The sequence below is a fragment of the Martes martes genome (genome assembly GCF_963455335.1).
Source record: "Martes martes genome assembly, chromosome: 7".
Lineage (NCBI taxonomy): Eukaryota > Metazoa > Chordata > Mammalia > Carnivora > Mustelidae > Martes > Martes martes.
Window position 1 is genome coordinate 45,905,335 of NC_137894.1, and position 27,976 is coordinate 45,933,310.

The 27,976-nt window shown below is 48.3% G+C and overlaps 1 protein-coding gene across 3 annotated transcripts; it reads left to right on the top strand.

Moving 5' to 3' along the window:
- Window positions 1–43: 43 nt before the first annotated feature.
- SLC24A1 (solute carrier family 24 member 1) lies at window positions 44–27,965 on the top strand (the record flags this gene model as incomplete). Of its 3 annotated transcripts, XM_080808463.1 has the most annotated exons (10): window positions 44–1,945; window positions 13,792–13,846; window positions 15,163–15,273; window positions 19,007–19,093; window positions 20,178–20,269; window positions 24,079–24,232; window positions 24,404–24,804; window positions 25,558–25,647; window positions 26,436–26,602; window positions 27,716–27,965. In XM_080808463.1, the coding sequence occupies 10 exons, from the start codon at window positions 44–46 to the stop codon at window positions 27,963–27,965; spliced, it is 3,309 nt and encodes a 1,102-aa protein (XP_080664589.1). The 3 variants fall into 3 exon arrangements, with proteins under 3 accessions (XP_080664589.1, XP_080664590.1, XP_080664591.1); XM_080808464.1 differs by lacking the exon at window positions 13,792–13,846 and having other exon boundaries at window positions 15,165–15,273; XM_080808465.1 differs by lacking the exons at window positions 13,792–13,846; window positions 15,163–15,273; window positions 19,007–19,093; window positions 20,178–20,269.
- Between the last annotated feature and the right edge of the window lie 11 nt (window positions 27,966–27,976).

Below are 27,976 nucleotides of genomic sequence, written 5' to 3' on the forward strand. Positions count from 1 at the left end.
GACAGAATGAGAGGTCTTCTGTAACCAGGCACAACTGGCCATCATGGGGAAATTGATCAGAATGGGAACACGGGAGAGGCGGTTACTCTGGCCAAAGCGGCTTCATTGGAGTCGCCTCCTCTTCCTGTTGGGAACCTTGATCATTGGTTCCACCTACCAGCACCTGAGGAGCCCCCGGGGCCTCCCCTCATTGTGGGCAGCAGTGTCCTCCCAACACCCTGTAAAACTGGCCAGCCGTGACCTCTCTAACAATGATATGATGATGGTGAGCAGTGACCCTCCAAGAGCTAGCTCTGAAATGGCGGGTGACACACTGGTGCCCCAAGCTACAGTTGGCAGGGGTGAAGCAACACCTGTCATAACAATGAAGAATACCCCTAATCCACCCAGAAGGACAGCCAACATCAGTCCAACAACACCCAAGAATAACTACAACCTAACAGCAGCAGATACAGAAAGAATGGAGGAAGACACCACAACCACACCCAGCAGAGTACTGAATCACTACACCTCAACTTCAAGCAGACCAACAGTAAAGAATCATACCTCAGCAACACCACCAAGCAGAGAAATGCAGAGCTACCACCCAACTCGGGCTGGGAGAAAGGTGAAGAAATATACCCCATCTCCACTTGGTAGAATAGTAGGCCATTATGCCCCATTCACACTCATGACAATGACAAAGAGCCATGGGATCACCCCCAGAACAACAGTGAAAGACAGTGAAACTATGACAACCACCAAAATATTGGAGACCAACCCTACTAAGAGAATGGTAGAGGAAACCACCCCAACTACTCTCAAGGGAATAATTCATACAACCCCAACTTTCCTGGTAAATGACATAGAAACAAACATCTTGACTTCTCCAAGGAGTATGATAGAAGAGAACACCCTGACTACCCCCAGAAGAGTGGACAATAATAGATCAACCAAGCCCCGGGGGTTAGTGAGAAAGAACAAGCTGACAGCTCCTCTGGAAACGGTCCTGGAGGACACCACAGCCATCTCTGAGGGGCAAGTGACAATACGTACCACAACAGGCAGTAGCCCAACAGAAACCAAATCTTCTACCACTACCTGGAGTATTAGTAATCTCTTGTCTAGAACCAGTACATCGACCATTGGAATTTCCTCCACCACCTTCCGGGGGCTGGCAAAGAGACCTTCCATGGCACCAAGGCCCTCAGCATCCTCTGAGGCCAGGGCAAATCCAACCATCCAGGTCCATCACTGTGTGGTTGTGGAGCCAGCCCCATCGGTGCCCCCTGCCACCTCCCCCAGCCTGACAACAGCTATGATCCCAGAGGTGCCCAGTTCCAGTCCCTCAGCACTGCCTCCTGGCTGGCCAGACCTTCATGCCAAGGGAGAGTACCCCCCAGACTTGTTCAGCATAGAGCAGCGGCAACAGGGCTGGGTGGTCCTGCACATCTTTGGCATGATGTACGTGTTTGTGGCCTTGGCCATCGTGTGTGACGAGTACTTTGTCCCAGCCTTGGGTGTCATCACAGATAAACTACAGATCTCTGATGATGTGGCGGGTGCCACCTTCATGGCTGCTGGAGGCTCTGCCCCTGAACTCTTCACCTCCCTCATTGGCGTCTTCATCTCCCACAGCAACGTGGGCATTGGTACCATCGTGGGCTCTGCTGTGTTCAACATCCTCTTTGTCATCGGCACTTGTGCCCTCTTCTCCCGGGAGATCCTCAATCTCACATGGTGGCCCTTATTCCGTGATGTCTCTTTCTACATCCTTGACCTGATAATGCTCATTATCTTCTTCCTGGACAGCCTCATTGCCTGGTGGGAAAGCCTGCTGCTGCTGCTGGGCTATGCTTTCTATGTGTTCACCATGAAGTGGAATAAGCAGCTCGAGATCTGGGTGAAGGAACAGCTCAGCAGGAGGCCAGTGGCCAAGGTCGTGGCCCTAGGGGACCTCAGCAAGGTAAGGACAGGCTGGCTCAAGTTTCTGTAGCCCCTTTGGGACAAGAAAGATGAGGAGAAGCCAATGACTGAGGAGTGGAAATTGCTGGGTCAGACCTCAAGGGATGGGTGCTTTGGTTCCCTTTGCTAGTCAATTGACATTTAAAGTCCTATTCTTTGTCAGGCAGTTGGCAAGAGTGACCTTGGCTTAGCTCCCAATCACCCAATGGTTATTATTACGATCCACCATTGGCAGGGGAAGAAACTGAGGCCTAATGAAGTTAAACCACTCTTCAAGGTCACAGAGCAAATAGGCAGTGGAGCCAAGATATGAACTTGGGTTGATTTGACTGGGTCTTTGGAAATGACATTTGAGCTGGGCTTTGAAGAATATCCAAGGAGATACCAGGCAGGGAAAAATGATAATCTCTTCCATGTGCGTGCTGTTTATGGTTTGTCAAGCACCTTCACTTTCGTTTAATCCTGTTTGTTCACATTCTGGGTTTGGAGCTAGTGGCTTGGATAGGGTCTGACAAGGGGGAGGTTTTTTGTTTTTGTTTTTGTTTTGTTTTTGATATATTGGTTAAGATGAGAGCTCCGCTCATCCACTGACAAGCCAGCATTGGGTGCAGGGCCCTCTCTCTTATCAAGTGGAGGCCAGATACCGGAGCTCCAACCCCAAGGCTTTCTCTTGGCTCCAAGATTCTTTCTTAAGAATTTCTTTGCCCTTGTGAGGGACCTTCCTTCTAAGTTCAGTGTGTGGTTCAATAACCTGGAAGATGAAATTAAGGTGGGGATGTGATCTCTGAAAATTCATCTCAAAGTTTTTGTTCCTTGACTCCAAAGTGAGGTGCCTTAGGTAACACAGACCCTGGTTCTTTCCTGTTCCTAAAGGTGGATTTAAGCAAAGGTTGGCTCTCAGCCTGCGTCTTTCAGGTTTCAGAGAAGCTACTGGTGCAAGCAGAATTTTGCATTCAAGAATGCAAGGACTTAGCTCTTTAATCCAGAGTAGTTTTGATGAGTGGGCAGGACAGAGACCAAATTCAGCATCATGTCTGGGAGACACATGATGCAACAGAGATGAAATGTACTTCCTTTAGGATTTTTGAGATGATGGAGTATTCTGGCCAGAGCACGGAAGTAGGAGTCAGGAAATCTGGATTCTAATCTGATTCTGCCTCTAACTACCTGTGTGACCTTGGATGGGCCCCTCCCTTCCCTTCCCTTCTCTGGCAGAAATTGTAACAGAGTCCAGCTAGTTACCAAAAGGTCCTGTCTAACGATCATTGTCCAAGTGAGTTTAGTTCTGGCTGGCCCTGCACAGTGGTTATTTGTCTGGTCTGGTCAACTGAGCTCCAGCTGCCATATTTGCAGATGACCCCCCCAAAAGAAATGTCCTACTCAAGGTTATACAGCCAGCAGGTATCAGAACCAGAGTGGGAACCCAGTATCTGAACTCCCTATTCAGTGCTATTGCCTGTCAGCCTACTGCTCCATGAAGCCAGAAGCTTAAAAAAGAAAGGGAGGCTCAGAGCATTACATCATTTAATATGAACAAACAGGGGCCTCCCTCCTACTGCAGTCCTCAGGGCATGCCTTGCTGAGGGTGGCCAGGAAGCCTGGCACTCTCCCCTGAGAAAAGCATCACATGCCTTGGTATACATCAGGCTGTTTTCAAAATGCCTCTGAATGGCCTCCCAGTCCTTATCAGTAATTCTGTTTTTATTTAAGCTCCACAAATTCTGAATTTTCCATTTTGCGAGGGCTAGATCATCAAAGCAGATCTTGTGAAACATAGTCATGATTTCAAAGGAGAATTTGTAACCTACTTAAGAGACTTCTAGGGTGTTACTAGCAGCTCTTTGCCAACCAGTGAGAGTGGTGCCGATCACAACTCTGTTCTTATTTGCTGAAACAAATCCAGAATGAATTTTAATTAACAGCATTAGAAAAAACAATAGGTTGAATTACTGGTTATACTTGAAAGTCAATCTATATTTATTTAAAATAAAAAATCTAGGGGCGCCTGGCTGGCTCAGTCAGTGGAACATGTGACTCTTGGTCTTGGGGTTGTCAGTTTGAGCCCCATGCTGGGTGTAGAGATTGTTTAAAAATAAAATCTTTGAGGGACCCCTGGGTGGCTCAGTTGGTTAAGCATCTGCCTTCAGCTCAGGTCATGATCCCAGAGCCTAGTGTGGGACTCTCTGCTCAGCTTCTTTCTCTGCCTGCTGCTGCCCCTGCTTGTACACGTGCCCGCTCTCTCTGACAAATAAATAAATACAATCTTTTTTTTTAAAAGATTGTATTTATTTATTTGACAGAGATCACAAGTAGTCAGAGAGGCAGGCAGGGAGGGAAAGGAGGAAGCAGGCTCTCCACAGAGCAGAGAGCCTGACTCGGGGCTCGATCCCAGGACCCCGGGATCACGACCCCAGCCGAAGGCAGAGGCTTTAACCCACTGAGCCACCCAGGCGCCCCATAAATAAAATCTTAAAAAAAATAAAATAAAATAAAAAACCTATAGTTAGTACTTTGCAGCATTAACAACTCCTCACTGAAAATTAGTCCAAATAACAAGAACTATGACTATTTTTTAAATAAATTTTATTCATTTGATATAGAGTAAGAGAGAGAGCACAAGGAGGGGGCAGAGGGAAAGGGAGAAGCAGACTCCTCGCTGAGCAAGGAGCCGGATGCGGGGCTCCATCCCAGGACACTGGGATCATGACCTGAGCTGAAGGCAGATGACTGACTGAGCCACCCAGGCATCCTGGACTATGGCTATTTTGTATATGTGCTGCCGAAGCGAGCACGACTATGGCTATTTTGAAATGGTTTTTAAAACATGTGGATTTGGATTTCACCTTAGGTGTCTAAAAGCCAAAAAGAAGGAGAGAGGGAGAGAAAGAGAGAGAGGGAAAGAGAGAGAGAGAGAGAAAGAGAGAGCGGGAACTATCTTTACTTCTATCTTTATGTCCGTGTTTGGGTGGCCGAAACCTATGATCTGGTCAGAGGGAGATAGATTATTCTGAACTTCACTGATAGACTAGGAGCAAGCCATTCAGTTTGGAATTCATGAAACAATTTTCTGGAAATCCAATCATTGATCTAGTAAACTGTGTTGGCATTTGTTTTTGTGGTTTATGCAAGAGGGTGTCCTTACCCCTGTAAACTGTTTCACTTCAACATGAAAATAAGCATGCCTTACTGTCTCACTCCTATTGACCTATTGACTCACACCTTTCCCTGACTAATGGTTCCCCTCTCTGAGCATCACCCCAGGAAAGCAGGGGACCAGGGAAGCGGCTTATTCCATCAGCCATGCTCCAAACTGAAGATGTTGGAGAGAAGTGGGGCACGACCAGACAGAGGAGTAAGGAGCCAAGGAGGGAGGCTGGGGAGGCAAGATCAGAGACACAGGTGGTCGCGAAGTCAAAGCAGCAGGAAGAGAAATGGAGGGCAGAGTGATCCAGCTCCCTTTGGAGAGAAACAGGAACAGGAAAGACATCTGGGCCTCTCTCTTCCTCTCTTGCCAGCCTGGGGCGAGGTGCGGAGAGGGTGGCTACAGCATTAGACTCATCGTTGCCAGTGCATGGGGAAACAATCTTTTTATCCCCCAAAGAGTCGAGCCCGGGGCTCTCATCTCTAGCAGGAGGTGCTAAGTATGTGGTTCAATTTCCTCAGGAAACCCTAACAACTCAGGGGTTCCAGGGTAGAGAGAGAAAAGACTGGGGAAGGACTCCTTGCTTATGGAGGGCCTATTCCGTATGTACATGATCTCAACAATTTCTCACGAAAGCCCTGCAAGGATAGATGGCAGCCTCCATTTTACAGATGAGGAGACTGAGGCTCAGAGAGGATCATTAACTCAGCCCGTTCCATAGCTCTTGGTGGTTCTCACCACGGGCACGTGAAACTGTATTTCTGGGTTTTAACCCAGGCTCTGCTGCAAACTGCCCCTGTTGCTCTGGGCAAGTCAGTGCCATTCAGCAAACCTTTATCTGTAAGCACTTCAGTGAGAAGCACCAGCACAGACAAGAGTAACTATCATGGAAGGAACCCTATACAAAGTGCTAGGAAGTCACTTTGCTTTCCCACCAAGCCTTAGATTGCTGATCTATAAAGTGAGTGGGAAGACGATCTCATGCAGGGGTTGGCAGACTGCTGCTGTAAAGGCCAGATAGTAAATCGTTTGGGCCTCGCAGGCCGTGCAGTCTCTGTCACAACTACTCAGCTCTGCTGTAGCATGAAAGCTGCCACAGACAATACAGCAACAAATGGGAGCGGCCACACGCTGCTTCCCCAAGTCTGACATACTTGCAGGTCTTCTTCCTGAGCAGCCTGGAGACGAGATCAGCAGAGAATGATTCGTTTTCTTCCCGGTTATTTACCCAGCTGATATCTATAGAGTTTCTGAGCTGGAGGGCCTTTCGCTTTACTTTTTATCCTGCTCTGACAACTTAGAATTCGGGTAAAGGGGTTTTCTGGGGGCGGGGAGGGGATGATTCTATCAGAATTCACTTAAGAGGGGCGCCTGGGTGGCTCAGTGGGTTAAAGCCTCTGCCTTCAGCTCAGGTCATGATCCCAGGGTCCTGGGATCGAGCCCTGCATCGGGCTCTCTGCTCAGCAGGGAGCCTGCTTCCTCCTCTCTCTCTCTCTGCCTGCCTCTCTGCCTACTTGTGATCTCTGCCTGTCAAATAAATAAATCAAATCTTTTTAAAAAAAAAAGAATTCACTTAAGAGCATATCTAGAAAAAAATGGTGTAGCATCGGACACAAACACATAGTAAAAATTTTAGAGTCTCTCTTTTGACACTGGCTGAGAAAGAAATCAAAGCTAAGATATTTTTAACAACATTGGTCAAACTGGCATTTGGTTGGTTTGGTTTGGGATGCCTTTTATGATCCCTGTTATTGACACAGTCTAACTTCGCTTGCTCTGAAGCTCTATACCTGAGTACAAACTATACCCCCTGCAGTGTATTTATTCTCACCCGAAATGATAAATACCTGACTTGCCTTGACCATGCATAGTCACAGAAGGCCAACAAACAGCAAAGCTGATGCACCTGCCTGGCTTAAAAATCTTTATCTATTTGTGCTTGGAAGCACCACGGGCCTTTCTCTATAGAGAGACCTCCCAGCTTAGCTAGCAAGGACCAGCCATCTGCATGAGATGCTGATTGGCACTATGGCCAGTGGTAAAAAGGAATCCAAGGTGGGAGGGGAACAAGCTATTTTGGGTCCTTTTGGGTCCCTGTCCACACTATGCCTTCAAGAATACTTCAGAATGCTGGGGCGCCCGGGTGGCTCAGTGGATTAAAGCCTCTGCCTTCAGCTTGGGTCGTGATCCCAGGGTCCTGGGATCAAGCCCCGCATCGGGCTCTCTGCTCCGCGGAGAGCCTGCTTCCTCCTCTCTCTGCCTTCCTCCCTGTCTACTTGTGATCTCTCTCTCTCTGTCAAAAAAAAAAAAAAAAAAAAAAAAAAAAAAGAATACTTCAGAATGCAAAACTCTGGGGAAAAGTCTGCCACTCTTTCCTTAAATGCATTGGGGGCTGTTTTTTGTTTGTTTTTTGTTTTGTTTTGTTTTCCTGGCAAGGTTTTTGAATTAAAGCAATGAACATGACCCCCTAAGCAGACAAACCAGGTGCCTCCTAAGAGGGCCAGTCCTGCCCTTGTCGAGGTTGATGTTTATTCCAAGGGCTTCTATCAGTGGCCGGTATAGCCAGCTGTCTGCTGTGGAGACAGCAGGACTGTGGACAGGAAGCTCTATGGATAGGAAGACTTCTCCAGCGTCTGTGGACCCCACTCATGCTAGGCTTCAGGGAATCCACTTAGCTCCCAAAGAGCCCCTCCTAGCCTGGGCTGAGGGGTTCCCAGCTTGCTTTCTTTCTCTCTCTCTCTCTTTCAAGATAATATTCACACATTTTTATTTTTATTTTTTCTCTTAAGTAGGCCCCACACCCATTGTGCGGCTTGAACTCACAGCCCTAAGATCAAGAGTTGCTCTGAGCCACCCAGGGTTCCCTCCTTTAACTGTCCAAGGGTTCCCTCCTTTAACCCCTTGAATAGTTAGCTTCCTCCCAGTTGTCAGAAAAAGATGACAAGAGTAGAATTCTCAGTTTTAAGGCTTCTTTTCCTCATAACTTTTTTAAGTGTTCACCTGTTAGTTGGTGCTAGCAGATGACAAAATGAATGAATGAGAAACAAACAAATAGGAATAGAAAAATTCAAATACCTGATTGTGCCTGGTCCAATAGCTTGTGGTTTCCATGGAGGCATGTGTACCTGTAAATGAGATTCTACATGCATTCTTGCTACACAGTAATATTTTCTCTTAGCGTATATGATGGGATTAAATATGAAATTAGACATTGGTGGTGTTCTACAAATAACAGCATGATTTCTAGATACTCTGCCACCTGAATAAGTTGGAAACATAAAACTAACCTTATTTAGTGTGGGGAGTGGGCATATAGATGATAAACAAGTAAAAAAAAAATAAGGTAATTTCAGAGAGTGATAAGGGCGGTGAAGGAAATAAGTGTGCCTGTGGTGGACAGGGACTGGAGGTGGTGGGCCCCCTCTTGTGAGGGAGAGCAGGAGAAGCCTCTTGGAGGGAGAAAGGTCCAAACAGAGATCTGCAGAATGAGAAGGGAAACCACCCTGTGCTCCATGGGGAAGAATTCTGGAAGAGGAAATAACATCTGCAAAGGCTTGGAGCCCAGAAGGAGCTCAGTACATTGGAATAAAGAATTGGAGGCCAGTGTGGACAGTGAATGAGGGGAGAGTAGAGCAAGATAACGCTGGAGAGGTGGGAGTGGCTTCCTGCGGGGCCCTGTGGGTCAGATACAGACTTTGGGATTTTAACTGATGCTCAGCAGGGAAGGAAGTAACGAGGAGCCATATTGAGAGGTCGGTCCTAACCGCTGTGTAGAAAATGACCTGTAGGTGTGCGAGGGTAAAAACAGGGAGTCCAGTTGGGAGGCTGTTGTGGGCATCCAACGTGTGTATCTTTGAGAGATGTTTTGAAGGCAGAATCATCTGGACTGGTGATGAAGTGGGTGGGAGGGTGCCACAGCCAGAGAAGTCAAGGATGCTGCCAGGTTTTCGCCTTGAGCAGCAGGGTAGATGGTGGTCCCACCCAGTGACAAAGGGAAGACTCGAGGACGGACAGGGTTAGGACGACTCAAGAGTTTCCAGCCAGGAGTGATGAGTGTGGGTGCCTATGGCACCTCCAGGTGGGTATGTCTGGGAGGCAGTTACCCACATGGGCCCGAAGCTCAGGAACAAGGTCTGGGCTAGAAATTTGTGAATCACCGACAATGTGTGGTAATTAAAATCGAGCACCGGCTGAGAGAGGGAGGGGGAGGGGGAGGCCCTAGGTCTGTGCCATAAAGGGCTCCAATGCTCATTCATTCAGCAAACATTTATTGAATCCCTTTATATGAGGCCCATGTAGGGCCTGGGGTTACAGTGAGAAAAAAGGCACAGTCCCAAGTCCTTGATGAGCTCAGCCTAGCAGAGTGGGAATTGATCCAAATTTTGTGGGGCCTGACACTCTTTAAGAAAAAGCATGTAAGACTAGCTACATGGAACCACTCAGCTCTTGAAATGGGGTTAATCCGGACTGAGATATGCTGTAAGTATAAAATATACACTGGGCTTCAAAGGCTTGGTATGAAAAAAAAGGGCAAAATAGCTCATTGCTCTTTTTATATTAATTACATGTTGAATTATGATATTTTTAGTGTATTGGGTTAAAGTATATTATTAAAATTAATTTCATATGTTCCTTTTACGTTAAAAAATGTGGCTACTACCTGATGATTCACAGACCTGTACCCCTGGGGGAAATAATACATTATGTGTTAATAAAAAAAAATGTGGCTACTAAAATAGTTAAAGTTATGTATGTGACTTGCATTCTATTTCTATTGGACAGTGCTGGACTGGAGGTAAGAGGAAGCTAGTAGGTCCTCAGCTAAGGAGTCTGGACTCCCTTGTGAGGACAGTAAGCCCCTAGGGTGTTGGGGAGGGACGCGATTTGTGCTTTGTTCAGACTATCACTCTGGCTGAAGGATGGAGAATGAACTGGAAGAGGACCAGATCAGGAATCAGGAGGGTTTTACAGGACTGTAGGCAGGAGAGATGAGGCTAAATTTGAGGACTTTTAGGAACTCGGTCTGACAGCTGACTGGATGTGGGCTGTGAAGGAGAGGGAGGAATTGGGGTAGACTTCTGGGTTTCCAGCTTAGAAAAAATGAGTGGATCAGAGTGCAAGACTGTATGCAGGAAAAGGCTAGAGTGAAGGGTCCCCTATTGGAGTGTAACTTGGGTAAAGGCAGGACTCAGGCCAAGAATTCAGTAAAAACACTTGTTAAATGAATATTTAAAAAAAAAAAAATCACAGGGGCGCCTGGGTGGCTCAGTGGGTTAAGCCTCTGCCTTCAACTCAGGTCGTGCTCTCAGGGTCCTGGGATTGAGCCCCACATCGGGCTCTCTGCTTAGTGGGGAGCCTGCTTCCTCCTCTCTCTCTGCCTGCTGCTCTGCCTACTTGTGATCTCTCTCTCTCTCTCTCTCTCTCTCTGTCAAATAAATAAATAAATCTTTAAAAAAAAATCACAGACTAAAATATATGGTTCAGGGAATGTGTCCTGGATGGTCTAGGAGGGGAGAAGCCAATGATTAACTGCTGTATCAGTGGGAGATAGAAATTGGAAGTCAGGAGACGGAGCCCCCTGAGGGGCTGCCATATTTGCCATCACAGGTTTCAGGAGCAGCTACAAGGGATCCCACTGCTCAGCCTCTGCAAGATGCATCACAGGTGCTGGGGGGTTTGGCTGGCATGGAGACATCCTTTTCAGTCTGCTCCCTTTGCTAATTTTCATGAGGAGAAGGAGAAGGTGGGGTAATGAGGCTGAAGAAAGGGGAGGGGCGATGGATTGGTGTCAGAGGTAGATATGAAATGTGTTTGTACCAAGAGCATATTCTGAAAGCACCTACTTGCCAGGACTGCTACCCATAATAGACCCATCATCCACATCTAAATGGAGAAGAACATTCATGTCCACTTACCTAAAATGTCAATAATTTGGAACAAAGCCACTAGGGAATGGAGATTTTGCCTCATTACCTTTTTTATGCCTGGGCAAAGAAATGCGAGCTAGTAAAGGACAACAGCAACAACATACTTCTAATGGGCATCAGGGGGTCAGAGTTCTGACACTGACTTTGTGAGTGTGGGCAAGTGACACACTCTTTCCGCATCTCTGTTTTCTCATCTATCAAAGAGCAGTAATAATACTGACCTTGTCTGCTTTGTGGAGTTAGTAGTCCTGGATGAGAAAACGGATATGAAGGGTTTCAGAAAATTGGAAGTATATGCTGATCTCAGAAGATATTGATGTGTGCAAAGAACGATGAACTCAGAAATATTTTGGCTTGGGTAAATCTGAATGGCAGAAAAATCATTAGGCACGTGCATCACGGGGCAAAAGTCAATCTCTCCTGCCCTTCTGTGGGCAGAACTAGCTACCCCAAAGGGCACCCTGGCTCCTTACGGTTTTTTGCCTCCAGAAACTCACTGGGTGAAGGTTGGATAGGATAAACCTGAGAAGGCTGGGCCAGCAGGCGTAAACTTACCATGCCAGTAAACCTACCGTGTGTCATGAAAGAGTCAGGGGATTTGCTCAGAAATTCAAAGTGCTCACTTCATATGCAGATTGGTTATTTCTGCTCTGTTTCATTCGTTTGCATATTCATGGGTTCATCGATCCATTCATTCAACTCATTCAGCCATCTATGTCCAGCATTCAAACCTCCCCCATCCTTCAAATCTCACTCAAATTCTGCCTACTTCAGGAAGCCTTCTTGTCCTTTCCACCACTGCAGCTTCATCTACGCTTCTCATTTCTTGCGCCACTCTCTGCTTTGTCAGTACTTTTTTTTTTTTTTTTAAAGATTTTGTTTGTTTATCCAACAGACAGAAATCACAAGTAGGCAGAGAGGCAGAGGGGAAAGCGAGCTCCCCGCTGAGCACTGAGAGCCCGATGTGGGGCTCGATCCCAGGACCCTGGGATCATGATCTGAGCAGAGGCTTTAACCCACTGAGCCACCCAGGAGCCCCTACTTTGTCAGTATTGGTTCCAGTTCCTTTCTGGACATAGAACCCGTGTCCTCGACATCTTTGCGTCCCGACAGCACTAGCACACTGACCTATAAGCAGCAGGTACTCAGGAAATAAGAACTGAACGAATGAACAAACTGGGAGGATGGGAGGGTGAAGCACCCTGGTTCAGGCACTATTTTATTTTCTGCGTTGAAACAGAGACAGTAGCAAGTCCAGTTCTAGTTTCGGCCATAGAGGCCAGCAGTGGGGAGGTGAAGACAGGTATTGGGGGCAACTGTTGGTGACCGTGTTGCCTGAAAATAGCACTAGAAGCTCCTTAGGAATAGCTACTCAGTCAGCGCACCTTTAATGAGCACCTACTATGTACAAGACACTGTGCTGCAGGTTAGGAGAACAGAGATGACTGTATTGTCACTCGAAAAAAAATTGTGTCTAGCTGGGTAGACAACTGACATATGTCAAAAGTTAAAACATGATTCTTTTAAAAGTTCAAATGGCATTATAAAGCAGTGAATGCAAGGCGGCAGGCTAGTGGTCCAGACAATAAGTACTGTGCATTTAGTGATTCTCCATCTTAGATTTTTCTAGGGCTGTCTCTTTTCCTAGCTGGCTGCCATGCAGCTTCTGGAGGACCTGAGCACTTACTCGATCACAGAGCCAGATTTTGGTAACACAAAATGTGTTCACTGTTATACAGCTTTTGAGGAGAGAGGGATCATAGGGAGCTGGAGCGAGGGTGGAAGTAGAAGGGGCCATTCAGGAAAGCTTTATAGAAAAATTCACCCTGAATTTTCTGAGAAACTGGTAGATGTGGAGGAATGGAGAAGGAGTTTTAAGCAGAGAGAAGAGTCATGAACAAGGCCCCAGTAGTTGGAATGGATTGGGGACAGTTAGAGGACAGTTGATTCACACATCATGCAACAAGTGTTTACTGAACCTTTGCGAAGTGCCTAAGAGTGTTTTTCTGCTGGACACATAGTGATGAGTGAAATAAGCAATCTTTCTTCAAGATGCTGGGGGTAGGGGGTGGTGGGTGGTGGGTGGGGAGTGGGGCACCTGGCTCAGTCGGTTAAGCATCTACCTTCGGCTCAGGTCGTGATCGCAGGGTCCTGGCATCGAGTCCAGCGTCGGACTCCTTGCTCAGTGGGGAGCGTGCTTCTCCCTCTGCTTGTGCTCTCTCTCTGACAAATAAATAAGCAAAATCTTAAAAAAAGATGCTGGGGGGGCAGTTAATTTATTTGTATGTTTGTTAACAACATTAACAATGTTTGTTAACACACAAATAAATTGAGGAAAGCGCTATGGAGGAGAAGAACAGGAATCTATAAAAGAGAATGAGATAACACCACAGCTCCCCAGAGGAAGGTGGCATGTAAATGGAGACCTGAAATATGGGGAGTGAGGGAAGGAAGGAGGGTGCCAAGCATGGGAGGAGGGGCCCCGTGATGAGGGTTTCAAAGTGGGTAAAGAGGATGTTGCGTTTGAGAGGCTGAAAGACAGTTGGTGTTACTGGAGTGTAAACAGTGGGCATATTTGACTGGGCCTACTGTGTGCAGGTGGAAGCCAGACCGTGAAAGGCCACTGGGGTTTGGATATGGTAAAACATCTCCTGAGAGCAGGTTATTTTTGGGAGTGTTTCTATGTTCCCACCTGAGGGTTCCCTGGAGAGAGAGAGAAGTAGGTAGGGAGAGCAAGCGTCTCTCCAAACATCCCATAACTCCAGTCCCTGTTTGCAGCCAGGTCATGGGGCAGTCATGGTGAATGAACTACAGGAAAACAGGCTTAAGGTGGGTGCCATGTGGCGTCTGCCCAGGGGGGACACTGCAAGGTCTCGGAGGATAGCCATAGAGCTGAGGTTCTGTGGCCCTGATGCTGAGGTGGGGTTCAGGCTTGGGAAGCTCCTGGGAGTGCTCCCAGGGTGAGCCAGGGAAGGAGCCAGCTCCTTTGCCAGAGGGACTGTCACTTCCAAGGTGGCCTGGGAGGAGGTGCTCTTTAGGGAGCTAAATCCAGAATGTCCCTGCTTGCTCTGCCCCTAGCTTGCTGTGTGAGCTTTTGCATCTGTAAAATCACTGTGGACTAGACGAACTCAAGCCCCAATGTTTAGAATCAATCTTAAAAGTACCTGTGGATTTGGAATACTCCAGAAATAAGAGAAACATAGGAGGGGCGCTGGAGGCAGGGGAGTCTGAGGTTTCTGGTATCTTAGCTGCCTTTGGGCGGTGGGATATTTGGAAAGAATTATGGGATTCTTGGAGAGGAGAGAGGCTGGGGCCTGAATGAAATCTTCCTCACCGAAGAAAATCCCTAGGCCTGCTGTGGAGTACTGTGTTACCACAGCCACTAGATGGCAGAGGAGTTCAGCTCCGGAGGGATGGGAATGGAGGGGCGGGGGTGCGAGGGCCTGAGCAAGCGTTGGTCTGTCTTGGATGCTCCTTTGCAAATCAGATAGTATTTCTATGTGTGTCATGTCTGGGTATCTGCGCACATAGGTGTGAGTATGTGTGTGCCTGTGAAGGTCTCCTGAGCATCTGTGGGTAGAAAAAAAGGAACAGAACTGGGAATCAAAAGTCCTGAGCACGCTAGTATCGAGTCTTTCATTTACTCCCCACTGGACGTTGGATACACCACCTAGCCTCATTCACTTTCCATTTCCTTTTCCGTAGAAGGGGATCACGGTCTTGCTTATCTGGGGCTGGGGCAATGATAAAACAGGATGATGCTCTGAGGACCGTGAAGTGTACCCATGCACAGGGGATCTGCGTGTGGGGGTGAGTGTGTTTCTGTGAGAGTGTATCTTCAGGGAAGGACAGACCCTATGTAATGTGTTATGTTTCGTGCACATTGTCTGCTCCCTATTGAGACCTTGGGGAATTATTCAGTACGTAGAATTATCCAGTCATGGAAGAGTGAGGGGAGGCTGGGAAAGAAAGCAGTGTTAACGCTCCTGATGGAGGTGAAGGGAGGGGGAGGCCAGGATAAGGCTCCTGTGCTTTGTTCTGCCCTCCAAGGGAGGGGGGCAGGGATAGTGAGGCCCTTGCATGTGGCTCCTTCCCTGGCTTGGGCAGGGCCCACTGAGGCCCTCTTCTCCTCTGCTCAGCTCCCAGCAGTGCTCCCAGCAGTGCTGACCCGAGAGAGGAGCTTGGCCTCTCTGCACAACAGTACCAACCGCAGCCCCATCTTCCAGCTCATGCTCCACAGCCTGGACCCTCTGGGAGAAGGTAAGCAAGGCCTCCCCAGACCTGCGCGGTCTCCTGTCCACTCCCTCCTTCCTGCAGCTGGACAAGAACAGGGACCTGCAAAACTAGGAGGCAGTGGGTAGGATGAGGGCAGAGTGGGGAATCGAGAGCAGAGGAGAGATGGGGGATGAAGTCAGCAGTCTGGGAGACAGGGCAGAGAGAAGGCACAGGACTCAACAGGAGCTAAGGTCCTTAGGTATCCACATCCCACGACTTCCCTGCCTCCGTGTCCCTTCCTGTAAAAGAGTTTACCTGTAGTTGGTGAGGCCAAGAGTGCCGTGTGCCGTGCTCCAGTCTATGTTGGGGTTGCCTTCAGTGACTTCCTTGCAAGGCCTACCACCCACAAGTTGGCTCCAGTATCCCACAGAATCTCCAGCCAGGCAGCTTGTCCCAGGTTGACTAGTCAGGGCCACTCCTGGGGATACCTCCTGTAGGGCCCCACAGCCTGGAACCTCTGAGTGGTACCCCCCTGAGCTCCATGTTGAGCTCTGGAGTCCCATGAAAACTGCTAACCCCTCTCCAGCCAGGAACGCCATAGGAGCTGCCAGGACCACTTCTGGGGGTGGTAGGGGTCCAGAGTAAAGTGGGGCCTGGAGTCCAACTTGACAAGTGATGGGAGTAGCTGAGCTTCTCACCATCCATCTTACCAAGCCCTGCCTTCTGGCCCCATTCCCCAGAGGGCTGAGCTGACTATGACCCTGGAGACCGACTCATGAGCATCAGGAAACCTCCTGACTTACATTTCTGATTCAGGGACAAATGTTGGTGGGGGTGGGGGGTGGGGGGTGAGGGGGCGGTGTGCTCAGAATGTTCTCAGGCCCTGAAGTATCCCCTGCAGATATAGTATTGGGTTGTCAGGTATTTAAAAGGGTATTGGATTGGGAGAAGCAGAGACAAAGACGAGATGATCAAACCTTCCTTTGAAAATCCTCAGGGTGAGCTTCCGCAGACATTGCGAGAGCCGCCCCCCCTCCACCACACACACACCAGTATCAGTACCCCAGGAGCTTTGAGAGTGGAGTTTGCAGCACCCAGCAGCCTGTGGGTGATCGGTGCTGGAGGCACACCTGGCTTGGGGCTCTGAAGGAAGCCCTATCTCGGGGTTATGGTTGGCCACTCCTTGTGGAATCACCGACTCTAGCAACATCCTGAAGATAAAGATCTGCTGAATGGGACCGCAGGCCCCCCTGCCTGGGCCACTCCCATGACCAGCAGCTGACCTACTTGTACTAACAAGATTATGTGATGGCCCGGCCAGGCCGAGGTCAGAGGAGATTGATACTAAGTAGGAGATGATCTGGCTGCGCTGAGAGCAGAGAGGCCATTTGAGGAAACGAGCTCTGGGGGAGCCAGGGACAGTCAGCCCCAGCAAGACAAACAGGCTTGGTACATTGGAAAGGGCCTCACGGCAGGTGATGGCTGATACAATGTGGGATGAAGTCCTGCTCTGATTCTACACCCCAAGACCTTATCCAGGAGGCATTGGGACCTTGCAGAGCAGTGATGAAGGCCTTTGTTCACAAGACTTTCCAGATACGTGTTTGTGTTTCCATCTGCTGGTTCCAAATGGCTGTCCAGATGTTTCCACCCTTTCCAGGTGTTCCAGCTCTTTCCACAGAGGTGATGTGTGGTCTGAACTCTCCCCTATTGTGGGAAAGGGCTTCTGTTCTTTGGGATCCCACGCCTTTTATGGTGATTTCACTTGGATGTGTGTGTGTGCATGAGAGAGAGAGGGAGAGGGGACCAGAAAGAGGCCCTGCAGCTGACCTGCCTTCCTCAGGGCCGTGGGAGATGAGAGGTTAGGGTGTGCGAGGAGGGGTCAGAAGGAAACACGAGGGCTTGATTTTCCTTGCCAGCCCCTCTAGCCCACAGTCAGCAGATGTTCTCAGCGCCAGCACTGCAAACCAAGGAGCTCTCCTGAGATAACGGCAATTCCGTGCTGCTCGGCAGAAGACGGCAGTGCTCCATCTGTGCCACGGGGCACTGAAGCTGTGTGGATGAGGGAGGCCGTAGTATGTCCGCTTCCTGACATCTCGGCTCTGGTGCAGAGCTGCAGGGCCCATCCACCGGGACTCTTGGAAGGGCCTCGTGTGCCCAAGGGGTGGCCCCGCAAGATGGAGACTCTTGCCAGACATGGCTACAGCCGAACCAACTCAGAGCATGTAGGAGACAGGCGGAAAGGAGGAAATTCCAGACCTGTTTATATTTCTTGCCCATCCTGGACGCAGGCAGCGTTTGGTCCCTGCAGCTTTCCGCACTGCGCCTCCTCCATCTGTCTGTGTCATGAACCAGAGGATCTCCAGGGTCCCTTCTAACTCAAACCCTCTGGAGTCTGGGCCCCTGCAGAGTTGCTTCCTGGGAAGGACAGATGCTTTCAACTATTCACTTCGTCCTTGTTGTAGCTCATGCTTATACGGGGCTTTCTGGATGCCAGGTCCTGTTTTAAGATATTCATGGATCAGTTTATGTATTCCTTTAACAACCCTGTAAGAGTTTACAGAGGAAGAGTCTGAGGTACAGAGAGGGTAAGAAATCAGTTGACTAGGTCCTCGGCTGGCAAGTGGCAGCACCAGGATTCAAACCCAGGCTCTGTGGCTCCAGAACTCTAGCTAACACAGCAAAATTTAATCGTACCAGTTAATAATATTTTTATTTATTTTGTCTCATGGACCCTCCCATCAGAGCTGTGTGTCTCATGATGTTGACTTCTTAGGGGGGGACACAGGAGCTAAGGTTGGCTTGACAAGGGTGTGCAGGCTTCCCGAGGTGGCCCAGTGCTTGCGCGGGGAGCCAGCCTGGACTCCAGAGCAGACTCCATGGCACCACGCTGCCTGATCACATGTGCCATTGTGCTCACCCTCCCGGGCCACACAGCCGTGAGGAGGACCTCGTGAGCCCCTGCGCCTCAGTCTCTGTGTCTCCCACCTTGAACCACACGGGTAAAGTGCTTTGCATGTTGCCCGCGACACCGTCCCATTGAAGGAGGCTGTCGTCCTCATTTTTCTTCAATGTCAGAGCAGCACTGTTGTGCACGGAGTGCTCTGTGGGCTCCTGGCCAAGGGTGTATGCAGGGATGTGGAAGGAGGCCCTGCCTGGGCTCCAGGTACCTGGGGTCAGAAAGCATGTGGCAGGGAGCTTGGCGGTCAGCTATTTCCCCTTTCTGACCAGAAAAGGAAGTCTCATGAACATGGTCACCAGTAGTGACCAGTATAGTAGAGCTTCTGGTAGATTCGTGGAAAGTGAGCTGCTAAGGACCAAAGAGATAATCTTGTTCAAGGATGGCAAAAATGTCTCTCTGCCATTTTTGGTCTACTCCCTCCTCATTGCACACATCACTGACCAGTCACGGTCACCTCCTCCCCACCCTGGCTCAGAGTCCTCCTCAATCTCGCGATCTAACAGCCAGCACTTGAACTCATGACGGAAATAAAGCCTGTTTGTTGCCTCCGAGTCCAACCATGTCATTTTACCAGAAAAGAGATAGGGTTAGAGAGAAGAAGCGACTTGCCTAATGTCACAGCCATTTAGTAATGATGCAGGGGATTTAGGGTGAAAGTCTGGTAATTGGGTGGCATGAGTGAGTCTAGTAAGACCAGCATCCAGACCCCAACTCCCAGGCCAGCCTCTTCCCACCCGCTTCAGCTGCTCTGGCTGCTCCGCTCATCAGCCTAACTGAAGGGTCTCAGATAAGATGTGTTCCCTTTCTCATTTGCAGCCCGCCACTCCAAGGACAAGGAAGAGGAGAGCTTGAGTAAGCAGGCCAAAGCCAAGCCTCATGCTAAAGCAGAGAACAAACCAGAAGGTGAGAGATTGGCCAGACCACTGGGTTTCCTCCTGCCACCTTCCTCCCTCCCGGTGGCCCAGGGCTGAGACAATGCCTCTTGGCCTCTGGGAGCCAATCAGCTGGAGCGATGATCTGGTGCCGCATGCCAGCCTCCTCCTTCCGGGGTCTCCCTTTCTGCAAGGATTGCTGTCCTGAGGGAGGCCCTGGACAGCTCCGTGCAAACTTTCCTCTGATGGGCCAGGCCAGGCTGGGTGTGTGTGTGTGCGTGTGTGTGAGAGAGATTCTTTTTCACTAAATCTTGTCCCAGAGGAGACTCTATTGAGCTCCATTTCTTCTTCCTGTCACTTCTACACAAGGACAGTGCTATTAGGGATTGGTCCAAGACCAGCAACCCCAGGAGGGAAGGACACCAGGGGTCTGATGATACAGAAGAGCAGCATCCCTGTGGCAGCGGGGGTGGAGGGAGTACGAGAGCTCTTGGCCTGTGGGTGCTGCACCACACACCAGGCCTGCCTAATGCACACAGCAACCCTTGGAGGGCAGGAGAGCAGCAGCCATTCTCCCCATTCTATAGACAAGGAAACCTCAGCTGAGAGGTCGAGTGACTTACCTAAAGCCTCAGAGCCAAGAAGTGAGGGCCTCTTCCTAAACCTGGCTCTCCAGGCTTTCTGAGTGTCCGTTCCCGGCAATACTATTTCAAGGCTTCCAAGCTGCTGTCTTTGAAGTCACCAGGACCCTTTACATGTAGGGGGTAAGGGGAAGGGTTAGACCTTGAGGGCTGGGGCTTTGCTGTCTCTCTCTGTTGCCCAAGCTGTTCGCAGGATCTTTGGCCACACTGGTCAGGATTAGATGCTTGTGAATACAGGGGGAGCAAGGATGGCCACTCTCAGCTGTCCTTTTATCCGCAGCTATCCCTGTGGATGGGGCAGTAACAGTTCATATCACATCATGTTGCTTTTCCTATCGACAAGAAATTCCCCAGACTTTCTGAAATGCCGAGGTAGACAAGTCCAGTAGCCCAGAGCCCCTCACACTAGCCTCTGACAGCCGCCCTTGGAACCTGGCACACTTTTCTGACCTATTCCATGTTTATCCTTTAAAGAGGAGGAGCCGGCCCAGCTTCCTGGGGCCACGGTCACGCCAGCCCCTGCTCCAGAAGTCAAGGGAGATCAGGAGGAGGATACCAGTGGTCAGGTAGGCACCAGCCTCTTCCTTGGTGGTGGAGTTTAAGAGGCCCAAGGAAGGACTTGCTGGTCCCAAATCCTTCCTTCCTGAAGGTCTGAAATGCTATTGGAGGTTCATTCCTCTGAGGTAAGCCTGCTGTTTCGGTGAATATCACATATCTCATGGGGCCATTACTTCACATTAACACCTCAGTATGAGTGAGATGCCATATATGAGAATGTGTTGCCAACTGTCACACGCCATAAGAACATAAGGGTGACTCTCAGGGGGTCTGTCAGAAACTAGGGGGCAGTAAGACATGTGGTGGGGAGGGTTGCTGGATGCCTTTGGAACCCCTCGAGGTTTATCCACAGGGCTTCCAGAGTCCTGCCGCCGCTGTCTTTACGGCCACACAGCCTCTTCTTCTGCCAAGCTCCAGCCAACTGGACTCCTTATCTCCATGCTTCTTCTACCTCCGGGCCTTGGTTTCCTCCCCCTCAGGATACCTTTTCCCCTCCACCTTCCTGTCTCTCTCACCCACCTCTCCAGGCCACTGTATATGCCTCCATGACCATCAAGCTTCCCTGACCCCCTCCACCCCCCACCAGATTAATGAACACCCATTGTACTTGGTCCCTGTCTCAGGGCTTCTATCACAGCCTTCCCCATACTCTGTTTAGGAGTCTTAGTTCTTCTGCTAGGTGGTGAGGTTCCTGAGGGCAGGATGCACAGTCTGAGCTGTCTGTCTCTCCCACAGAGAGGCAATGCCTGGTAGGCACAGCTATGCTCAGTTAGGGTTGAGTAATGACAGTAAATAAGCATTTAGTTGACAAGTTCCATCCCTGTTTGTTTTTTTCTGTTTAACACCCAGAAACAGTCAATTGTATCATCCTTAAGCCAGCAGCTTTGCGTTTAGTGTCTAAGACATCTTGATGGCATCATGAGTGTCCTGAGTAGACCCATTATGGCCAGCTCAAGTGAAAGGGATTAAGAAAATTAACAAGTCAGGAAATGCCAGATGCTGCTGAGAATGTGGAGAAAGAGGGACCCTCCTACACTGTTGGTGGGAATGCCAGCTGGTGCAGCCACTCTGGAAGATAGCATGGAGGTTCCTTAAAAAGTTGAAAATAGAACTACCATACGACCCAGCAATCGCACTACTGGGTATTTACCCTAAAGATACAAATGTAGTGATCCGAAGGGGCACGTACACCCGAATGTTTAGAGCAGCAATGTCCACAATAGCCAAACTATGGAAAGAACCTAGATGGTCCATCAACAGATGAATGGATAAAGAAGACGTGGTGTGTATATACACAATGGAATACTATGCAGCCATCAAAAGAAATGAAATCCTGCCATTTGCGACGACATGGATGGAACTAGAGGGTATTATGCTGAGCGAAGTAAGTCAATCAGAGAAAGACAATTATCATATGATCTCCCTGCTATGAGGAATTTGAGAGGCAGGGCAGGGAGTTTGGGGGGGTAGGAAAAGAATAAATGAAACAAGATGGGATCGGGAGGGAGACAAACCGTAAGAGACTCCTAATCTCACAAAACAAACTGAGGGTTGCCGGGGGGACGGGGGTAGGGAGAGAGAGGTGGGGTTATGGACATTGGGGAAGGTACGTGCTATGGGGAGTGCTGTGAAGTGTGTAAACCTGGCGATTCACAGACCTGTACCCCTGGGGCTAATAATACATTACATGTTAATTTAAAAATTTTAAAAATTATATTAAAAAAGAGAAGAAAGGAATTAAGAAGCTACAGAGGTGTCTCTTGGAATCCCAGGGTAAGATCAGTCTCACAAAGAACTGTACCAAGTCCTGAGCAGAAATCTGTGACCCTAGTGGCTTCTTGCTCTCTGTCTTGCTCTCCTTCAGGTCCCCTTCTCTCTGTGCAGGCTTTATCACTCAGCTTCGCCTGGCAGCCTGGCTTCATTTGTTTTCTCATGGGCACACAGAGCCCTAATCCCCCACGCGGGGCCTCCAGTCCACAGGGGGATCAACCAATGACTAGCTTCCAGTATCAGAGGATACTGGATTCTTCAAACCAGGTCCCAGGTCAGGGATCCAGTCTGTGTCCAATCAGCTGTGGCAGGGAGTGGTGGGGTGATTTGACTCCAACACAGAAAAAAAAGAAAGAGCCATTGGCTCAGAGGGTGTTAGGTGTGATAGTACTCAGAGAAAAGGGTGCAGACTGGGCAGATACTCCCATACCTATGGATTTAAATGACTTGTCATCTCCTCCAGGAAACCTTCTCTCCTGGTAGAGGTGCGGGAGGGAGGGCAGGACTTATTTCAGACTAAAATCTTCTCATTGTTCATTTCCAACTCACAGCCCAGGCCCCATGAATATTAATATTTGACCACTACATCAGAGGTTTACAACTCGGGTTTCGTATTAGAATAATTTGAGGAACTTTTAAAAATGCGCAATTAATTTAGAGTATCTGGGGTGGGTCCTTGGGCGAGAAAGTTTTTAAGGCCTCCGGGTGATTTGAATATGCAGTGGAGTCGAGACTCACTGAGCATCCCTTGGAGGTTGGCTGTGTCATGAAATTTTTATAGATGACATACTTCCGTGGGCACACAGCCCAGGTCATTTGCTCAAGGGACTGGCCAGGCATGTTGTTATAGGGTAGTTGAGTGTCTAATCTGTGGACACTCAGAATTAGTGGCTTTTGGATTACATATGGAGTCAGTCCCTTGTGGCCAAACACTGGTCTGCAAGCGGATGTATTAGGAGCACTTGTGAGCACGCTAGAATAGATTCCTGGCTTCTCATCGCAGAGATTCTAATTCAGTTGGTCCACATGGGGCCAGGACATCTGTATTTCTTTTGATTTTATTCATTTATTTTGCAAATCTGTATTTCTACTAAGCTCCCCAAGCTACTCAGCTTTGGGAACCAAAGATCTCTTTCAGCCTTGGCAACTGCAAAGCAGGACAGCTTGGTGGTTAAGAGGCTGAGAATTGGACTGTCCATATTACAAAGCCCAACTTTATCACTTACTATGTGAACCATGGGCATATTATTTAACTACTCTATCCCCTGGTTTCTCCATCTGTTAGATGGATTTAATTCTGTCTGTACTATAAACTAATTGACTCATGAAGCACACTAAGTGCTATTATTATTTAAGCCACTTAGCATAGTGCCTGGCACATAAAAACCCCCAGTAAGTAGATATCATTATCATCATTTCATACATACAAGATATATGACAACTTAGGAGTTTTAGTAGACTCAGCCATGTAACCACCAAAAGATAAGCTGTATTAGACAACATTAATGGAAGCACGTTTCTAAGAAAAGGAGGTGATAGTCCTATTCCACTCTGTGTGGTGTTCTGTGTTCAGTTTTTGAAGCTTCCTCCTGGGGTATAAACTTAGCTAGAGCGAGTTCACTAACATGGGCAGGAGGCTCTGGGCCATGCATGGAAAGATGGAAAAACCTGGGAATCTCTAACTCAGGATAAAAAGCTGTCTTGTGGAAGGGTAATTAGCTTTGTTCTGTGTGGCTTCAAAGAGTCAACCTATACACAGAGTGTAGAACCTTGTTATAAATATGAACTTTAATCAGAGTTGTCAAGAGGCAGAATCCACCTGAGGTGGTAAGTTTCCCATCCCTGAAAATGATCGAGTATAGACAGGACAACCACCAGGTGGGAATGTTGGGAAGGGAATTTTGCTGAATGACCGCACTAGTTTTCTCCTCATACTCAAGTTTTTAGATCCATTCTGAGAACAACAATAACAAAAATGGGGAAACGCTGGAAAGGAAAACAAGCAGAGCGGTTATTTCCACACTAATCTGTTGGCTTTGGCTTATAGGAAGGAGAGGTGGCTGAGGCTGAGAGCACAGGTGAAGTGACAGGTGAAGCGGCTGAAGCTCCTGGTAGAGGTGAAAATGGGCAACAAGGCGGAGGTGAAAGTCAACTGGAAGGTGAAGGTGAAATTGAAGCAGAAGGAGAAGGTGAAAATGAAGGTGAAATCGAAGAAGGAAAATGCACCAATGAATGTGATCCTGGAGGTGAACTCCAGGCAGAAGGAAAAGCAACTGATGATGGTGGAGGTGAACTCCAGGCAGAAGGAAAAGCAACTGATGATGGTGGAGGTGAACTCCAGGCAGAAGGAAAAGCAACTGATGACGGTGGAGGTGAACTCCAGGCAGAAGGAAAAGCAACTGATGATGGTGGAAGTGAACTCCAGGCAGAAGATGGTGAAATGAAAGCTGATGAGGGTGAAAATGAGGAGCAGGAACTCAATGCTGAATGTAAAGGTGAAGCCAAAAGTGATGAGAAAGATAGAGATGCTGAAGAGGGAGGAGAAAGACGTGGAAGTGAAGACGAAGAGGAGGAAGAAGAGGAGGAAGAGGAGGAAGAGGAGGAAGAGGAGGAGGAGGAAGAGGAGGAGGAGGAGGAGGAGGAAGACGAGGAGGCAAATGAGGAGCCTTTGTCCCTGGAGTGGCCCGAGACGAGGAAGAAGCAGGCCATTTACCTGTTCCTCCTGCCCATTGTGTTCCCACTGTGGCTGACAGTGCCCGACGTCCGGAGGCTGGTGAGTTTGCCCAGCTGTATCCCAGGCAGTCTGTGGAGTCTTTAGGCCTCTCACGCAAGAGGTGAGAGGATGGGGCAAACTGGCTTGGCAGGGCTCAACCACAGAGAGTATCTGGGATGCACCTTGCAGCTCCAGAAGGGACCACGTGCCTAGGGGGACATACTGGTAGGCTTGGGAGGCCCTAAAATGGGCTTGTTTCCATCACTTTAAGTGTGTGAACTAGTACAATTCCTATTACCAGTTTCTTGATTTTAATATGGGAATAATGCCATATTAATAATGCCAATCCCCCTTCCCCCAACCAATATGTCCCAGGGATATTCTGAAAACTTAGGGGGAAAGTATTTATTTCTACCCAGCACTCTCATTTATAGTGAAAGCTCTGATTAACAGGCCCTACCCAAAGGCTGTCCATACTCTACCTCGGGGTCTGGAGGTGAGGAGCGCAGCAGGAGGTTGTAGATACCACACGGAACGCCTAGACCAGTCTGGTTCTAGGGCAAGCAAATAGTTCTCTTCACAGTTTGGTGACTGCTGAATGCCCTGCTGGACGGACGCCCAGTGGGCCGCCATCTCCTTCCTTCCCCAGACATCTCAGGGTCCACTGGAGATCCAGATCTCAGCTGACCATCTCCAGATCCTCTCCACCACTCCCCCAGCAGATCCTGTCACTGATTCTGGGGCTCCCTCGGAAGGGTCAAAGACCTTTAGCCTCTGCAACTTATTTCTCTTCTTTTTCAAACTTGCAAATAGGAGTCTAAGAAGTTTTTTGTTCTTACCTTCCTGGGATCTGTCGTGTGGATTGCCATGTTCTCATACCTCATGGTATGGTGGGCTCACCAGGTGAGTGAACTAAATCCTGCATCATCGGGGCCCAAGGGCACTTTTTCTCCCCTTCAGGGTGAAGGTCCAGTACCCAGGCAATGGTGAGTGTAGTATTTTCAAGTGTGGGTCTTGTCTTACAGTCACGCTGCAGCCTGACATAGAAGGCCCTTCACGGGCTGATCCAGCTAACCGTTGCTTATTAGCCTTATTCCAGGCTTTCTCTGTCATGCATGCCCTGCTCCCCTCCACTTGGTGACGCTGTGCACACTTGTGAGAGCAAGCTCAGTTTTGCCTTCTGCGGGGCATTTTGTCAGTCTTCCTCCGAGTGCCCCGTGGCTTTTCTCTTCTACCTGAGATTGCTGGTTACAAGTTTTTCTCTTTCACTAGGCTGGGAGGAGGGTCAGTGTTGTGGTGCTCATACTTTTATCTCTGGCCTCTAACTTAGTTCCTGGCACACAGCAGGTGTCCATGGTTGTTCTGGAAATGGAAACATGAAATGAACAAGTCTTTGGAGGGGCAGTTCTTTTGGGAAGCTGGAGGTGTTGGAGCTGAAATGACAGTGAGAGGTGGTATTAAAGATAGACTTGTAGTCCAATTTAGACAAGAGCTGCGTCATTCCCTGAAGCCTCGAGCAGGAGCCCTGCTCTTTCTCTGTGTGGCCCATCTCTCCCAGGCTAAAGGAGAGTGCTGAGCGCTGTGGAAAGGGGTTGGGCTTGCACGAAATAGCATGTGGTTGGTGCTTTGAAGAGCCTCAGCTTTTCCCCTTGCTGTTGCCATGCTTTCTTATCACTGTAACTTTTTACCAGGTTGGTGAAACAGTAGGGATTTCTGAAGAGATAATGGGTTTGACGATTCTAGCAGCAGGCACATCCATTCCTGACCTCATCACCAGTGTGATTGTCGCTCGGAAAGGCCTAGGAGACATGGCTGTGTCAAGCTCTGTGGGCAGTAACATATTTGATATCACCGTGGGGTGAGTGGCAAAGTTGCTTTCGAAGGCGTATCAAGTATGACTGGGAAACACTGTGTCGGCTCTGTTCGCTGGTTTTCTGCTTCATTATTTACACGTGGAATAAAAGGGCGTTTATATTATTAGTGTCTACAAGGCAGCAAAGTGTCCTCCCCTCATTCATCACCCCAAGATGGGATAATAGGACAAAAATGCTGCCTGAAATGTAACCAAGTAGAATTTATAGATGAGTTGAAAAACAAAGTCCATCAAATTCATTACCAAATACAGTCAAATGCTCTGCTCAATGACCTCCGTGGAAGTGGGGTTGGAAGGAGCAGTGACTCAGTCTCACCTCCTGATATTTCTGCTCCTTGGCATTTGGGTTCCTGCCAGCTCAGAGGCTCTAAAAGCATTTTGTCTAAACAAGCAAATGCAGCACCCTCCTGTACCCACTCTCCTTCCTCTCCTCCCAACTTGTCAGAGCAGAAGCTCTGGGCTATTTTCATTTCCGTAGGCATAACCCAGTTTTAGGAAGGGACTTTGGTTTCTTTAATATGAATTTGTGTATGTGTGTGTATGGAGGGGTGGAGCATAGGAAAGCCCTGATCATTGAAGAATTTAAAAACATGTTAGCCTGAGATAGTGCTTATAAAAATTGTGAGATTAAAGAGTCAAACATCAACCCATCTGGGTTTCTCATACACATGTCATGAATTATGGAGAAAAACCCCCACTTGGGCCCAGAAAATTTCAGTTTTAATCTAGGGTCTTCTAGTTACTTAGCTGTGAGTCCTTGAGCATGTAATTTCAATTTCCCTGAACTTAAGTTTCCTCATCTGTGAAATGGGGCTAATCTTTTCTGTTCTGTTTCATAGGCTTTGTGTGTGTGTAAAAATAAGTGCTTTTAAATTATAAATTATAAAAGTTTTATAATTATATAAATTATATAAATTTATAAATTGTTTTATTATAAAATGTTATAAAATGTAAATGTTATGAATTACACATATTTATATAAATTATAAAACACTATAAATTATAAAACAGTGTTTACATATGTAGGGTTATTATATGTCTGTAGGATTATTATATTATAAATTAAGAATATTCACTTTTTCTTCTTCAATCTTGCAGCCTGCCTGCCCCTTGGTTGCTCTTCTCTCTCATCAATGGATTACAGCCTGTTCCAGTCAGCAGCAATGGCTTGTTTTGTGCAATTGTTTTGCTTTTTCTCATGCTCTTGTTTGTGATCTCTTCAATTGCATCATGCAAATGGAGAATGAACAAGATCCTGGGCTTCACAATGTTCCTCCTTTACTTTGTATTCCTGATAATCAGCGTGATGTTAGAAGATCGAATCATTTCCTGTCCCGTATCTGTCTGAGTCAGAGTCAC